The sequence below is a fragment of the Macrobrachium rosenbergii genome, chromosome 3 (genome assembly GCF_040412425.1).
Source record: "Macrobrachium rosenbergii isolate ZJJX-2024 chromosome 3, ASM4041242v1, whole genome shotgun sequence".
NCBI classification, from domain to species: Eukaryota; Metazoa; Arthropoda; class Malacostraca; order Decapoda; family Palaemonidae; genus Macrobrachium; species Macrobrachium rosenbergii.
In genome coordinates this window covers 34,714,172-34,730,570 of record NC_089743.1, presented here as the reverse complement: position 1 = coordinate 34,730,570, position 16,399 = coordinate 34,714,172, and the positions used below count along the sequence as shown (strand labels likewise).

The following is a 16,399-nucleotide window of genomic DNA, read 5'->3' as shown; positions in this document are numbered from 1 at the left end:
AAAATTCTATCGAGAATATAAATAAGAATCACCACACGTCATTGAAAAAAATGCCGGAAGCAATTGGTCGACAAGGTGGGGCCAGCATACCTTGTAAAGCAAAAGAAAGCTGCCAGGTTTGCCACAACAACTGGGGGAGGATAGTCAAGACGGATTTAGAAAAAGGAACTGCTCAGAAGGAAAAGATTAGGTAAAGACGAAGGCACTTTCCTGATAATCCACCAAGCAACTTTTACTTTCTCATCAGCCTGTCCTATGCATTTTGTTGTTAACATTTGTATACCGTATTATTATTAATACCATGAAAATGTATAAACCAGCAAAATAATGAATCTCTGAAGTGTCATGAGCTGATACTTAACCTTTCACAGTGAGGAAAACTAGTGGGCAACGGCCTGAAAGACATGAACACACCCCACGATCTCAGTACAGGTAAACTGACTTGGCCTACAAAGGTGAAATCTAAGAACAATACCTGTTAATTGCAATCGCTGCTATTGACAGCAGCTCTGTCTGGATGATGACGTAACGAAGGAAGACAAACACGCTGCAACCCTCTGATGAGAACAGTTTCTCATTGCTGAAGTACAGGGAAAAAAGATGGGCAGCTGACATGGGCAGAATGGTGACACAGAAGAGTCCTTCCACGACTGCAAGGTTCACAACAAAACATGTGGCTGCATTCTTCAGTCGCTTCGAATGTGGTAAGGCCAAGATTGTGAGCAGATTGCCTGAGGAATTGATGTGGGATAAATTTTACATCGAGACCTCTAGTTACAAAATATATGGGACACACATTTTAATGTGATAACTAGAATAAACTTTCCTCCCTACAAAGAAGATTGAATTTCTCAACTCCTTACGTACGCCTTACTCAGGCACTGATAACTGGAAACATTGTACAAATTCTTCTTGGCACAACCGTTAAAACTTGTCTTTAAATTACATGTTGTGTGAGTAGTGAGTAAAAAATATCAATAACTTTTAATGTTTGGTAAATCTTTATCTGAACTTCCCCATCAATGGTAGTAACCTGCTGGAAATGCTTACTGTGTCATGTCTCACTCTTCTGCAATCTGACTGTTATCTACTCCTGTAGTTGTACCATCTCAGAATCATCATGAAAATTTGCCTGTTTCCATAAAGTTTATGATCAATCATATAATTATAAGCTACTGATAAACCTGATAATTCTTTCTTATTCAGATAAATATGATTGCTAGATGCTACAACCTGTGAATATATGGCTGCACTTTTCAGGATTCATAAACCATCTCCTATTGTGACTTATATAACATCTCATTTTTACAGTTTGTATATCTATTGCCTTTCATTCAAGACTTCAGTCAGCCTAGTTTTCCTTAATTTTGGTTAGTCCGTTCATCTGACAGAATGCAAACCTCCGGTGTTTAATGACATCTTCTTGGAGTAAGAGGATATAGTTACGCAGCAAAGAGTCTGAAGACCAGAGACCTCTAACTATCATAATATGTAGAAATGCAAAAATTATGGCATTTACAGTAAGTCTACCTGTGACCTTGAAAAAAGTCACATGTGCATTAGTGACAAACAATTAATAATTAGCCAAGTGTTACAAACTTACCAATCAGCAATCGTGGTGGAGATGGTTTGATATTGATTCTAAATGGAAAACTTGAATGCAATGCAATTGGCACATGGACACTAGAGACGATATCAACTTACGTCTCTACTGACTACCGGATGGTCAAAGTCACTGTCCTAACATTGTTTCTAAACCAGTCTATGGTGTCAATCCCGGCTAGCGGAGAAGCAATTATCAGTTATAATTCCTTAGGTGTAGCTTATTTCTAAGGTACAGTGAATTCGACATTAACCAGTACTTGCAGTACTTGTGGCATATATATATAATATATATATATATATATATATATATATATATATATATATATATATATATATATATATATATATAAACACATATGTGTGTATACATATATAGTATATATATATATATATATATATATATATATATATATATATATATATATATATATATATATATATATATATATATATATATATATATATATATATATAATGGGAGATAATTAAAAAAATGATGATAATAATCACTACAATGCCCTCTGAAAGAACTAAACATCAATGTTGGTAACTAAGGAATATCTGTAATAGTTTGTATATATTAATTCTTTTTAGGATCTTCTTTTAACTAAAGCATAAATAACAAGAGGCAATAAAAAGGCATATTACGTACATGCATGCATAAAGTAACATACCAATACATGCATTTGACAAATCACTGCAAGACGGAAGTAGTATACGTCTTCAAGGTACGGTAAAAGAATAACTTTACGCTGGTTAGGGGCTTCTATGTGAGTCAACTACAGAACTGTGATCTTCCCCTATCCCACAGACAAAGAAATCTGATTTTACTACATATGTCCCATCATACAAGCATATATACATACATACAGGTCAGGTCGGCAACGTGACCTCCTTGTGATTATGGTGACATGGGTTCGTTTCCCGCGACCAGGCATCACAGTCTCTTCAATTTCTTGCGCTGGGATCTTACGGCTTTGTAGTGACAAGCATATCCAAAAAAGCGCGAAGAATTCGAGAAGTTAAGAGGGCATTTTGGCTATTACAATTACATATGTATCTGGTAAAAGTGACCAGTAGATTCTACACATCCATACATAAATACATACACCACACACACACATATATATATAATGTATGTATGTATGTATATATATATATAATATATATATATATATATATATATATATATATATATATATATATATATATATATATATATATAGAGAGAGAAGAGAGAGAGAGAGAGAGAGAGAGAGAGAGAATTTCAGTAGCACCTAATTAAGACGCAATTTGAGGGGTCCGGCCTTTCTGATAAGTAACAAAGTCTGTTAAGTAACAGAAACCCAATGTTACAGCTTGCACTTGAATATTTTCCAGATATTTTAAAATAACAGTAACTCTACATAGTTCATAACCTAAACTCACCTGTAATTTACACTTAACATTCACAGAAGAGACATATCTAAAATGTATAACTTGTAAAATGGTAGCATATGGAAAAATAATCTTATTAGGTACCTGGTAAGTACATAATTCTGCAAAGTTGGGGTATCCTGAATGTATGTATGCATGAATGTATGTATGTATATATATATATATATATATATATATATATATATATATATATATATATATATATATATATATATATATATATATATATATAGAGAGAGAGAGAGAGAGAGAGAGAGAGAGAGAGAGAGAGAGAGAGAGACGTATTACTATAAGGACAAATTGCATTTGTAATTTAAATGTAACTCTTTTCAAGTGCCGAGTGAACAAAAAAAAAAAAAAAAAAAAAAAAAAAACCTTGAAAATACTGTCCCCTGGGAAGATCTGATGCTTACCAACGAATCCCAGAACGGCGATGATGATGGCAAGCACGGAGGTCAGCACCAACGCCCATCCAGGAGCGTCTTCCGTTGAATCCATCTTGTGCGCTGCAAATGGTTTCCTTCACGAATCACTGGGGAAGCACAGGGCGGCCTTTATCCAGCCTGAGAATATAAAGAAAGCAGATGGATGTTACGACCATTATTCAGAGAAAAACCAGACCACCAGAAACTCGGTTTTCAGGTACTATACACTATTATCATTAAAACAGTTTTACCAGAATACTGAACTGATTATCAGCTCTCACGGGGCTGGCCCGAAAGATTTGTTTTCACTTATAATGTTCATATTTTGTCAATTAATTACAATTTTTCAAAAAATTTATTATTGGATTAATTGTAAATGTTGAAGTTTCTGACAAAATTTCACTGACTGATTTGTTTCCAAAACTTGACAGCCGCTGCTGATTCTACTTTGATTGATTGACTGATTGATACAATTATAGATTTTAGGCATACATGCCAAACACTGGGGCAACAACGGCCATTCAGCGCCGAAACGGAAATTGACAGTGAAAAGGTCTGAAAAGTGTAACAGGAGGAAAACCTCGCAGTTGCACTATGAATCAATTGTTAGGAGAGAGTGGACAGTATATCTGTGTATAAATACTGATATACTGCGTTAATATTGCTATCAATAAATGTACCACATTTCAAGGCCTTTATTAAATGCCGGCATATACTTCTGCTTCAAGTCATTCAACATGGAACACAATAAAAACTTATAAAATGTTTTGGAATTCAAATGAATATCACTTTTATGCTGAGATTTTAAGTCTCCTTAACTTGGTAAGTGCGAAACTCACACTCAAATCTATCGCAAATTTAAATCCTTTTGTTCATGTCTTACCATTCATTACATTTGGGCTACTATTAAACACGGCTTTTATTGTAGTGGTGCTGCTATTCAAGTAAAGCGTAAGTAAAATAAAAGAAGAAAAAACCGAACGTCAGAAAGGGTCCAAGCACACACAAATTAAAACACAGGAATAAGGGATTTCCTTTCCAAGTAAAAAATGTGATGATTGTTTAATGCAAAATTTCACCTTCAAACGAAGGCAGAGTGTGCAATGACTAACTTTTGGTTAGGTCGAATTCCAGAGCAGCTAGATTTGATATTCCTGCAAAATCAACCTCACCATAGGCTAGGAATGATCATTGTTGGCCTGTTCAATCTCCTTCTGTATGGAAGCACGCTGACAGTACTTCACAACAGAACATAAGTTTGTTTTATTATGCTTCGCAAAATTTGCACGTACGTATTTTTTAACTGCTAGGCTGAGTTCGTCTGGCAAGCTGAATGATGTTACGAATTCCACCTTCGACGTCACGTGAATTCGGATTGATGAGGCAATAAACACTAACGCATCACACATGAACAGGCCACATGTGCTGATTTGCTATTCAAGCGCAAGCGCTGTAAGTATCAGCAGATTTTGCATACATACATTCATTCATGCATGCACAATAGCAGTTCGTGCTGACCATCATTTTTCGAAACATGGAGATAATAGAACTATTAGGCGTCCTCAAGAATAACCTCTCTTTACCAGGGTACTACCCCAGTAGTGGGCAGGGAAAATGAATACTGAAAAATGGACGCACACATCGTGACACAACGAATCAGCGCCGACAAAATTAACGTCGGCCTGTTTGAACGCGTCAGTGCACTGCCACGTTCTTACTAATTTGAAGAGTTCTCTTTACCTTGGTTCTCGTTACGCTGGATTCGACAGCAACGTCGTGTCGGGAAGAGAAACGAGCTGTGGTGGGGACCACGGCGGTGTTTACGAATGAAGCAAGGAATGCAAGTTTGAGCTGAGTGGAATTTGGAAATGATTGTTGGTGAAAAGTCTTGGGAGGAAACAGAGCGTAAAAGAGAGGGGCTGGCTAAATGATACCCAAAAGGTTTTGGAATGGAAGGACACACACACACACACATATATTATATAAAATAAAATCCAAGTGGATCTTGTTTGTCCTCCCCCAGGTGACGCTAGGGGAGTCATGACACAGCCACCCTCCCCCTGCAAACCGGTTTGTCTGGCCCGGGAGGATGCTGGGTAAGTAGGGGAAACGGGAGGGTAGGGGAGATATCCACCCTACTCCTGCAAAACTTTTTGTCCGCCCCGGGTGGGGCAGGGCAGGCTGGGGATCGGGAGGGTAGGGGATACAGCAGCGCCGAGTTCCAGCGTGCGTAGCACATAGGCGAACAAGCTTGTATATATATATAAACACTGTCAAGTGCCAGCTTTCCTCCTTCATAAACGGATCCCTGTACATAATGTAAAAAATTGTCTAAATTTAAGAAGTTAACCTTATTTTGTAACAAGTAAGAAAATGCTGAGATTTGTCACTAAGTAGTAGTCCAGTATCCTTGCAATACTCACCCTCTGACTCCTCCTACTGTCCCCCCACCCTCCTTACTCCCCTTCTCTCCCCACCTCCCCCTCACCCTTTCCTTTGCTCTGGGTTCTTGCTCGCCTGTGTGTCTTGTCCCAGCTCCTGCCTCCTAAAGCGCTTATAGAGAACTCTAATCATTGTGAGTAATAACTGGTATACCACATATTTTGGATTTGATACTGGGCAGAATATTTCGATTGCTTATTGTATTGGTAATGTTAATTAAGTGGTAATATTTTACTATGTGACGTCTTGTTTAATTAAATGTAGTAAAGTTTAGAGTTTTTTGCCATACAACCTCTTTATTTGGGTTATAAGTAAAAATTTTGTGGATTCAACTTGAACCTTGACAACAGAAAGCTTGAAATGTATATACATGCACATGAACTCTGATAAGCAAGACGAAACCAAACATATCGGCAGTTGCTCCAGTCCTGAATCATGTCCAAGTCCAAGAAGGCGGGTGAACGAAATACTGAAATTAGTTACAGTTTAGGAATGATGCTTTGTGTGATTATCCACGGTACTTAGCTTGATGAATCTGTAAAGAGAGGAGGTCAAGTTATATATATAAATATCCTCTTCATGCACCTGCATATGCACTCTTTAGCTTCCTGGAACTCCTTTTTAATACGAATCTTTTGTTTCTACTCTTTCTTTCCATCCCTCTTTAGGGCATCCTCTCCTTTTTTTCGCAGCATTCCCGAACTGTATCCCATTTTCATGATCCTGACATTTTCCCCTTTAAAAACATTCCAATCCTGCATAACCCTTATTTTTCACCCTATAAAACTCTCTGGTATCCACAGTTAAACATAAAATAAATCATCTTTATTGCTTCCACCTTCTTACTTTCATTCACATACAACATCCATACTTTTATTCTGTAGAAGAGATCTGGTTCAACAATACCTTCCAACCTTGGCTTCTAAAGACACTCCATGTTTCCTCCACTCCACAGCTTGCTACCTTACTTTACCTACTTTGTACATTTATTTTATTTTAAGTAACCATTATATATATTCTTTTATTTGCAAGTAACCATTATATATATATATATATATATATATATATATATATATATATATATATATATATATATGTATGTATACTTTAGGAATGATGTATGCCATGCTATTGCCACTGACAACAAATGTGAAAATGTTAAAAGACCGTTCACTTGTAAATCAACCTTCCGGAGAACAAAATGCCCATATTGAAGATGACAAAGAAAAGGCCATATTTGTATACAGAGAGTAGAGCAACAAACATGTCATTGGTAAAGACCAACAATAACAACAATTCCAAAACAGAACCTGGGACACACCAAACATAGAAAGCAGTAGTGGTTTATTAGAAGAAGCACTTATCCTTTTAAAGAATGTGGTAATGATAAGAATAAGTAATAATAATGATGGATATGAGCAGCAGAATTAGTATAATAGTTAAAACTGCAGTTATGTAATTGACCAGAATTTACAAAGCGCAAGCTGTCAGTAACCACATAACCTAATAGGCTTTCTTACATACGTTGCAACCAAATATTGCCTTTAGAAAGTTGTTCTTTCTCAACACTTCTTTACCAATATTCTAAATCAAGAGACTGGGTTAATCTTTCTAATGTGTTGCCATCACAGTGTAGTTATTGAATACGACAAAGGAACACAGCCTGGCTACTTAAGAGGGCAAAGGAACACAGCTTGGCTACTGAAGAGGATAAAGGAACACAGCCTGGCTACTTAAGAGGGCAAAGGAACACAGCTTGGCTACTGAAGAGGATAAAGGAACACAGCCTGGCTACTAAAGAGGGCAAAGGAACACAGTGTGGCTACTGAAGAGGGCAAAGGAACATAGCATGGCTACTGAAGATGGCAAAGGAACACAGCGTGGCTACTGAAGAGGATAAAGGAACACAGCCTGGCGACTAAAGAGGGCAAAGGAACACAGTGTGGCTACTGAAGAGGGCAAAGGAACACAGCATGGCTACTGAAGAGGGCAAAGGTACACAGGATGGCTACTGAAGATGGTAAAGGAACACAGCGTGGCTACTGAAGAGGGCAAAGGAACACAGCATGGCTATTGAAGAGGGCAAAGGAACACAACTTGGCTACTGAAAAGGGCAAAGGAACACAGCGTGGCTACTGAAGATGGCAAAGGAACACAGCGTGGCTACTGAAGAGGGCAAAGGAACACAGCCTGGCTACTGAAGAGGACAAATGAACACAGTGTGGCTACTGAACAGGGCAAAGGAGCCTGTCGTGGCTACTAAAGAGGGCAAAGGAACAAAACATAGCTACTGAAGAAGGCAAAGGAACACAGCATGGCTACTGAAGATGGTAAAGGATCACAGCATGGCTACTGAAGAGGGCAAAGGAACACAGCGTGGCTACTAAAGATGGCAAAGGAACACAGCATGGAAAAAGGCAAAACACAGTGTGGCTACTGAAGAGGGCAAAGGAACACAGCATGGCTACTGAAGAGGGCAAAGGAGCACAGCGTGGCTATTGAAGAGGGCAAAGAAGCAGATGCTATTGAAGAGGGCAAAGGAACACAGTGTGGCTGTTGATGAAGGCAAAAGAACACAGCGTGGCTACTGAAAAGGGCAAAGGAACACAGCGTGGCTAATGAAGATGGCAAAGGAACACAGTGTGGCTACTGAAGAGGGCAAAGGAACACAGCGTGGCTACTGAAGAGGGCAAATGAGCACAGCGTGGCTACTGAAGAGGGCAAATGAGCACAGCGTGGCTACTGAAGAGGGCACAGGAACACAGCGTGGTTACTGAAGAGGGCAAATGAGCACAGTGTGGCTACTGAAGAGGGCAAAGGAGCACAGCATGGCTACTGAATAGGGCAAAGGAACATAGTGTGGCTACTGAAGAGGGCAAAGGTGTAACACAGCGTGGCTACTGAAGAGGGCAAAGGAGCACAGCGTGGCTACTAAAGAGGGCAAAGGAACACAGCGTGGCTACTGAAGCGGGCAGAGTAACACAGTGTGGATAATAAAGAGGGCAAAGGAACACAGCGTGGCTACTGAAGAGGGCAAAGGAGCACAGCCTGGCTACTGAAGAGGGCAAAGGAGCACAGTGTAGGTACTGAAGATGGAAAAGGAGCACAGCGTGGCTACTGAAGATGGAAAAGGAACACAGCATGGCTAACACACGCGATGTCACGCTTTGGCTGCTCTCGATAATCCACACCGACTTTTAGTACTACCATGGCTACTAAACAAAGAAAACTCATGAATTCGTTGAGTGAAATGATTTGTGGTGGCAATACGGAATCGACTGAAGGCGAACAAAGGAATGAACACAGAAGACTTCCTGAATGTGCCCATCGAAGGACAAATAAAGGAACTCGTGAACTTATGTTCACCAAGGTCTAAAGAATACCAGGTCAGACCGTCTCAGCGTTACTGCGCATATTTGTGACGTCACTGGGGCATAAAAAGAAAACCAAGAAAACAATAAAATGAAGGGTCACTATGGAATTGTTTGCACACCCATTCTCTCTCTCTCTCTCTCTCTGTCACGACCTTGGGTGAGAAAGGTCCCCGTTAATCTCCAGGTACTGCTGAATTAAATTGAATAACCCTCCATATGTCTCTCTATTGCAGTTTGGCTAATGCAAGGCCTAACCGTGTAAATCCGGCCCAGGTGTGTCTCTTAAGACAAAAATAGTTAAGAACCTCATGTTCATATTTTACAATTTCTTCCACATCATTCAACATAAGACAAAGAAAATTCTCTTTAAATTTCGTGCTGTTTAATGAGAAACAAGAAAGAAGGCTTTTAAATCTTTAATGAAAGTTATTTTGTTAATTTTGCATTTCTCTTTTGATTTCTCTGATGTTTTTGTTTAGTATCCTAAAAACATGTGGCACCTGACAAATAGGGCAATAAACACAAATTTACATATTGATGCATGTAAGAAATTAATATTTTGGTAGCGCAAATGATAGCACAAAAATTCTTTCCATTTTTGTGGTTACTGAAGAGTGGCAAAGGCTAGCTGCCTCATTCCATGTCCCTTCCCAGGTTTTATGTAGGAACAAGATGTTGGAACTGAAATCTAAAAGCTATATATCCACCTAAACAGCGCCCAGTCCTTCTGTTTTCATCTCATTTTCCAGGTAAGCATCATCACAATCTTTATCTGCAATCTCATCCATCTCTAAGTTGTCAGGATCAAAAGGTGCAGACAAACACAGTTCCTGGTGGCAATCAATTGCCTGTACACTGTTACTTGAAGGCTAAGTTATGTCCTCATTTTCTTTTCAATATTGCAGTTCTCAGCAACCAGCTGGCTTTCCTTTCTAAAAGATGTGACCTAATTCTATGTTTAAAAGAAGGTGAGGATGGGCACCAAAGCAAACAGATGCTCCAAGCCACTGGTTTAGCCTGTATGTTAATATGTGGCTTGAATTGACCATTTCATAAAGTTTCTTTAAAGACTCGAAGATACAACTAGTCCTTTCTGAAATTGATACACATGCACTTACCCAATGACTTTCAAAGAGTAATCATACAGTTTAATGTGTTTCTTTGTACTTCAAGATGAAGTCCCAAATGCATGTCTGGATGGTTTTATCGAAGGGCACTCAATTCATCAGATCAAACCATGAGTCGCACAGGTGGATGAATTGACTAGTCTCTTCCCACTCTTTGCTTTTCAAAAGTCCTTTGTTTCCAAGTATTTAGTCTTCGTCTTCAGTTGTCTCAGACAGTAGTTGAGCTGAAAGCATTCATTCTTTTAACACCTGTAATATGTTTATTGGATAAAGATGCGTTGGGATCACTCACACTTCTCATGATAAGTTCTCTAACACATCCACTCAGTTTCTCATTCGGTAACTGAAAACCTGATGAAAATTGTTTCTTACTAATTTGATGAGATGCAGGGCATCAGCAAATGGCATACTTCCTATCAGTACTAGATGGATGTGAATGAGGAATTTTCTAGTCCTAACTAAATTATTCCATAAGCATGGCTACTGAATACCAACAAAGGAACGCTATGATATCAAACAAAATATCTTTGTAAGATGTTAAAATTATAGTATATCAACTGCTTCATGGATAATCCACACACTGACGGTTTTTTTTATCTTTTCTACCATGGCTACACTACATTCATCAAATAAACAATACATAAACAGTTTCAGGCATGCTTTAATTCAGTAAATTTATGAATGATGACAATATACCTGGTGAGCAAATCGATTTAATGTTGTTTTGGTGCAGCAATACTTCCCGCAAATTCTGCGGGGCTTAAACCAAGGTAATAGCAAAGCATCTCTTTGCTTTTTGACAGCCTCAGTTCCTTTTGATTACGAGCCTGCAAACACGAAGGAGGACTTGCATAAGTTTCAAGTTCAATTGCAGCATTCACTGTAAAACAATTTCATTATTGTAGACTGAACAGTTTATACCATAAATGCTCTCATATTAATACTCGAAGGACAAATAAAATATAATAAACACGTGATACTTATGTAATTGATTCAAGGCTTACCATTCACATTTAGGAACAGCACCATCTTGCAGTAAATTTGCATTTCTTTTTCCAGCTCTTTCAGACTTTATAGATTCCTGGCAGACTCTTGCGGCCATTACTGCAGCCACTTCTGTTGCACCTCATGATCTTTAGGAAAACGATGAAATTTTATTTTGGATCTTCCTTTTTACAGAGCAAAGTCGGTCGGGCCGTAATTTGACCAGTGACCAGCCTTAATCCGGCCAGAGAGCTTCCTTGTTCTTCACTCTGGTGAGTCAAATATATTGACATTTTTTTTTCGGCCAGATGCAGGTTCAAAAATGACACCTGGCTTTAGACCTTGATTTCAAAACTCCTGGGGCAAATTTCAAAGTCCCCTAATTTCGACTTCAGATATTGAAAATATATTGTTTAAGGTTAAAAAATGACATCGCTAGGGGCAATAATCCAAAATGGCGGCCGGAAATGGGATATCATATGCTAACTTTAATTCATGCCAGCACATATGGATGAAATGAAATGTCATGTGTATTCTGACTCATTTTGACACATACAAATGATTTGCAAAACTATTTTTTTATATTATACAGTAAATTACCTGGTAATTAAAACAAAACTTATAAGAAATACATTTATTTTGCATCTGTTTTGAACAATTCCATAACTATAGAAGCAATCCCACCTGACAACTTTCCATAGTAAAATGATAATGCGCATCACAATATATCCCCATTGAGCCATCAATACATCGAAATCATGGAATCATGTAACAAGGAAACATTCCTTCAATTGAGACTGATAAGAGATTTATGAAAGTGAGTATTTCATATGTTCAAGCACTTAGTTTGAGATACATTTTTGCGACAGTAACTCAAACACATCACACCAGCATGTTTGCATGAACAGCACATTGAAGTGCATGACCCATTGCATCCACACAATGTAAGTATATTGTCAGGGAGTGGTTTCAAACACTTCTGGGGAAGAAGAATTCCATCTTGATTCCTCCAACAATAATTGCATGGTTCGAGAGCACAAGGTTCCTCATCAAGCAAGGTGAGTGCATTTCGTCTCTCATAAAAAGCCCTTTTCAAATGGCCCCATATAACACTTGATGGTGGTGGCAACTCATTCAGGCCTATCAGAATTCCGATGCACCTCTACTCTCAGCTGATCAAATGAAGAAGAGTGTTCGTTTCCTTCTGGTCCCAACCCACACACGCACAAGAGATTGCTCAGTAAGATAAAGTTCTGTCTCTGAAAGAATGGCTGATTCTCCAAATCCAGATAGGGTCTGGTAGTGGCTGGCTTACTATAGCAGAGTGCTTTGTCCCAACTTTGCTGAGAGCGTCATTTCCTGCCAATGTATGCGCTTTAATTAGAACTCGACAGATTTTATCTCTTAGTTTTTGGTGAAGTGTGTGAAGTGGAACCATTCTTCGCTTTTCGCCAACTCCAAACCGAACCCAGAGCTCCTGTAATCCAACATCTTTAAACACACTGATGTACCGCAACAGTAGAACAACAGTGTCAGTATCATTGGACATTATTATGGCTCTTTTACATCCCTGTTTAACTGCACACTGTACATGAGGAATGGTACGATAATCAGCCTCCTCCTGCCAGTTACTCGAGGTTGGTAGATCACTAGCAGCCATCATCAGAAAAATGACTTGGAGTTAATGATTGTATGCCCAAGCATAGTCTGTAGGAGTGTTTTCCTGCGACCACGGTGTACAGAGTTTTAAGCAATCTGAAGGTGAGTTTATTTGTGCATGCCTATTATTGAGAAAATATTCTTCTTGGTCACCAAACATTTCAGCATTACCTTCATAATCACATTCTACATCTTCTTCCTCTGCATCAGATGCAATTTTCATTGTTTCAGTCTTTGCCAAGGGCGATTTGGGTATATCGTATAATGCTGAATAAAATGTCAACCATCAGGTACTGGGGTGTTTTTCCATGCATTTTTAAGCTCATTTGAATCACAAATCTTATCATCAAGTTCATAGTCAACCTGTCGTGCAATTTTGTTTAAGGACTCCCCAACTTGTGTGCGGGGAGAAAAACAGTTTAGATTCTTTATTTTTACGATTGGTAGCACATTGAATTTTCTCACCATAATGATCAACGAGAAGTTTTTTAACATCTCGTTTATATATCTGAAAATCTAGTGCGTCATCTACATCACATACTCATTCGTATGTCTGACAGCGAAGCATACCCACGTTGTAAGAGAGGGTCGATGTGCTCTAATGTTTTTACAAAAAGATCTTGTTTAACTAAAGTAATAGATTTGAAAGTTTCATCGAGAGAACTAATGCAGCATTGTGTCTTTAGTTCATCTCTTCTAATGTAGCATCTAAGACAAACCTTGTAGCAGTTAATATCTGCAGCAAAAATGTCACTTATACAATTTAACTCAGCAACTCTATAATACACTTCATCTTTGAAATGCCTAGTAGCATAAAAAATGTTTCAGCAGCATTTTGCTCACTAATTCAAAACTTGCCTCTCAAAATTACTTGATTAACTTTAATCCTTTCACTGACACATACAGTACATTTGATTAGTTTAGGGTCTTTTCTCTGACTGGGTTTTTCCCTTGGCCTAACATCACTGCGATGTAACAAGCAAGATGTTTCATTTTCAGCTTCACATGAAGTTTCTGCATCACTGGTTAAAGTTTTTGCATTATCTTCTATTTGTTTAAGTTTCTTACTGTCTGTGTAACACTTGAAACACTTTTTGTTGTTTTGATAAACATAAGATATAGCTCCCTCCTCTGCTCTTTTCAGTCTTTTAGAAACAAGGTCATTTCTTATATCTGCAGCATTCTTCATGCTCCTACGTCCAGCCTCGGATGGATTTTTTTTTTTGTCATTTCTTCTGGCAGATAATGCATTTGAAAGCGTCAAATCCATTTGAGGTATTTTTCGTCAACAGTATCCGTTGTTGATATTCGTGTTGGGAAGGCGTAAGATATTGATAAATCAAATATATTGGAGACTTACTGTTGATATTCGTGTTGGGAAGGCGTAAGATATTGATAAATCAAATATATTGGAGACTTACTGTAAAGTTTTCCAGGGATAAAACAATAAAGTACAGTATCATAAAGCAAAGATGCACTTCTGAGTTTGCATGATTAAATCCGTGTACTACAAGACCAAATATTAAAGTTGATAACTCCAACCTTTGAACACGTAAATATCCATTTCATACCTGAAGTGTGCTTGAGATCAGTGTTGCCAAATTATTCATATATCTGTAACTTCTGCTGAGGAAATTAGTAAAGAAATCTATTCCTTGTGCAGAAATGAGTAAAAACAGGCATATCAAATAGAGTTCTGCTGTGAACGGCAGTAGGTACCAAATTTAGTATACAGTATATCCCATTTCCGGCCGCCATCTTGTATTCGCCCCCAGCGGCCATTTGTCCAAGTTTTGGAAAAAGCACCAGTCATTTTCTTTAACCCTAACCAATATATTTTCAATATCTGAAGTTAAAATTAGGGGACCTTGAACTGTATGCGGGCTTAATGGCCAGGGCCTGGACTGTTACTGACGGATGCCATCATCTTAAGGAAAGAGAGAGAGAGAGAGAGAGAGAGAGAGAGAGAGAGAGAGAGAGAGAGAGAGAGAGAGAGAGAGAAAATGTGCTTATCACGACAACTTTGTCATATCTGATATTGAAGAGTCTTTTCTTTCCTTTTCATAAGCGGAATCCCATATGATCAACTGGTCACCAGTAGCAAAAATGTCTAACATAATTTATTAACATGAATTATAAAATACTCGTACACAAACCACGTGTATGAATATTAAGTGTAATACAATATCTCTTTCATCATGAAAAATACAGAAATATATGTATATGCAGGAAACTAATATGGTAAGGATTTCGATCTAGTTAACTTAAGCAACTTATTCAGAAATCAACAGTAAAGTGCATTTAAGCAGATGGAAATATTGTGTAGTACAGTATTCTCAAGCACAGAAGTAGCCAGTTTCTAGGATAAAATCGCAACGCAAAAACATTTCGCACCCTTATCAGCATCATCATTGCTCAAGTTAGAAAAAGGTTCCATCATGAGGTGAACATGGTAGGCTGTAGTTCATACTGTACGTTTATATGTGGATGCGCTAAATAAATACAAACATCAGAAGTTCCATGGGCGCGCGCGCGCGCACACACACACACATATAGATATAATACTGTATTTATACTTATATAGACAGATAGATATTGCAAAATATCGGGCCTCTTCCCGTCGAAGCATATTTGACTGATCCCGATTAATATTTTTAGTGTCACTGTTATTTTTCACAGAAGTAACGATGGCATTCTTTACCAAAATCCTCCACGTTCGAGAAGCTGACCGCAACACGTCCGGCCCTTAGGTGTGAGAGGACGCGAAAGAACCGGATAACAGTCAAAACATGCATTGTGCGAATGTCAAAATATAGTAAACAGAGATTAACAACTTTTGGAAGAAAATCAGTGAGGGAAATTTTGTCAGAATCTTCTACTGTACAAGTTCAGTCATTCCAATTCTAAAATTCACGAAGAACTGTGATTTAATTGATAAAATATAAAAAATAAGTAAGTAAATAATGAAAATGCGAAAACCCGTAGGGCGTTAATAAATTTTTAAAAATTTAAATGTTACGTAACTTATTCTGAATTTTAATATTCTTTTTTTTTAATGTATGCGTGGAAACATGAGTGAATGTATTTAATGTATGCGTGTGTTCCAATGTAAAAGCATGTACCTTTGTGCAGTTTTTCATTTTATTTTAATTCATTATCACCACACCATATGACCTATTCGGGCCAGCCCTATGAGAGTTGATAGTCAGCTCAATGGTCTGGTTAAACTATTGCAGTAATTGTTTAATTACATAAAGGGAAATTATATAGATTGACAACCGCCTCTAGTACCGTCGTTTATTACCCTTCTGCTCTGAAATGGAAAGGAATATAAAACTAAGGCAAA

At 38.0% G+C, this 16,399-nt stretch overlaps 1 protein-coding gene across 8 annotated transcripts in view; it reads right to left on the bottom strand.

The window, feature by feature from the left end:
• The window catches only part of LOC136854357 (protein trapped in endoderm-1-like), a 229,365-nt gene that overhangs the window by 41,450 nt on the left and 171,516 nt on the right, over nt 1-16,399 (bottom strand). For all 8 annotated transcript variants that reach the window (XM_067130700.1, XM_067130695.1, XM_067130666.1 and 5 more), the window contains 2 exons: nt 3,456-3,605; nt 476-731 (listed from right to left, as the gene is read on the bottom strand). In XM_067130700.1, coding sequence (XP_066986801.1) covers nt 476-731; nt 3,456-3,540 — 341 coding nt within the window. In that variant the 5' untranslated portion in view covers nt 3,541-3,605. The remainder of the gene's footprint in view (nt 1-475; nt 732-3,455; nt 3,606-16,399) is intronic.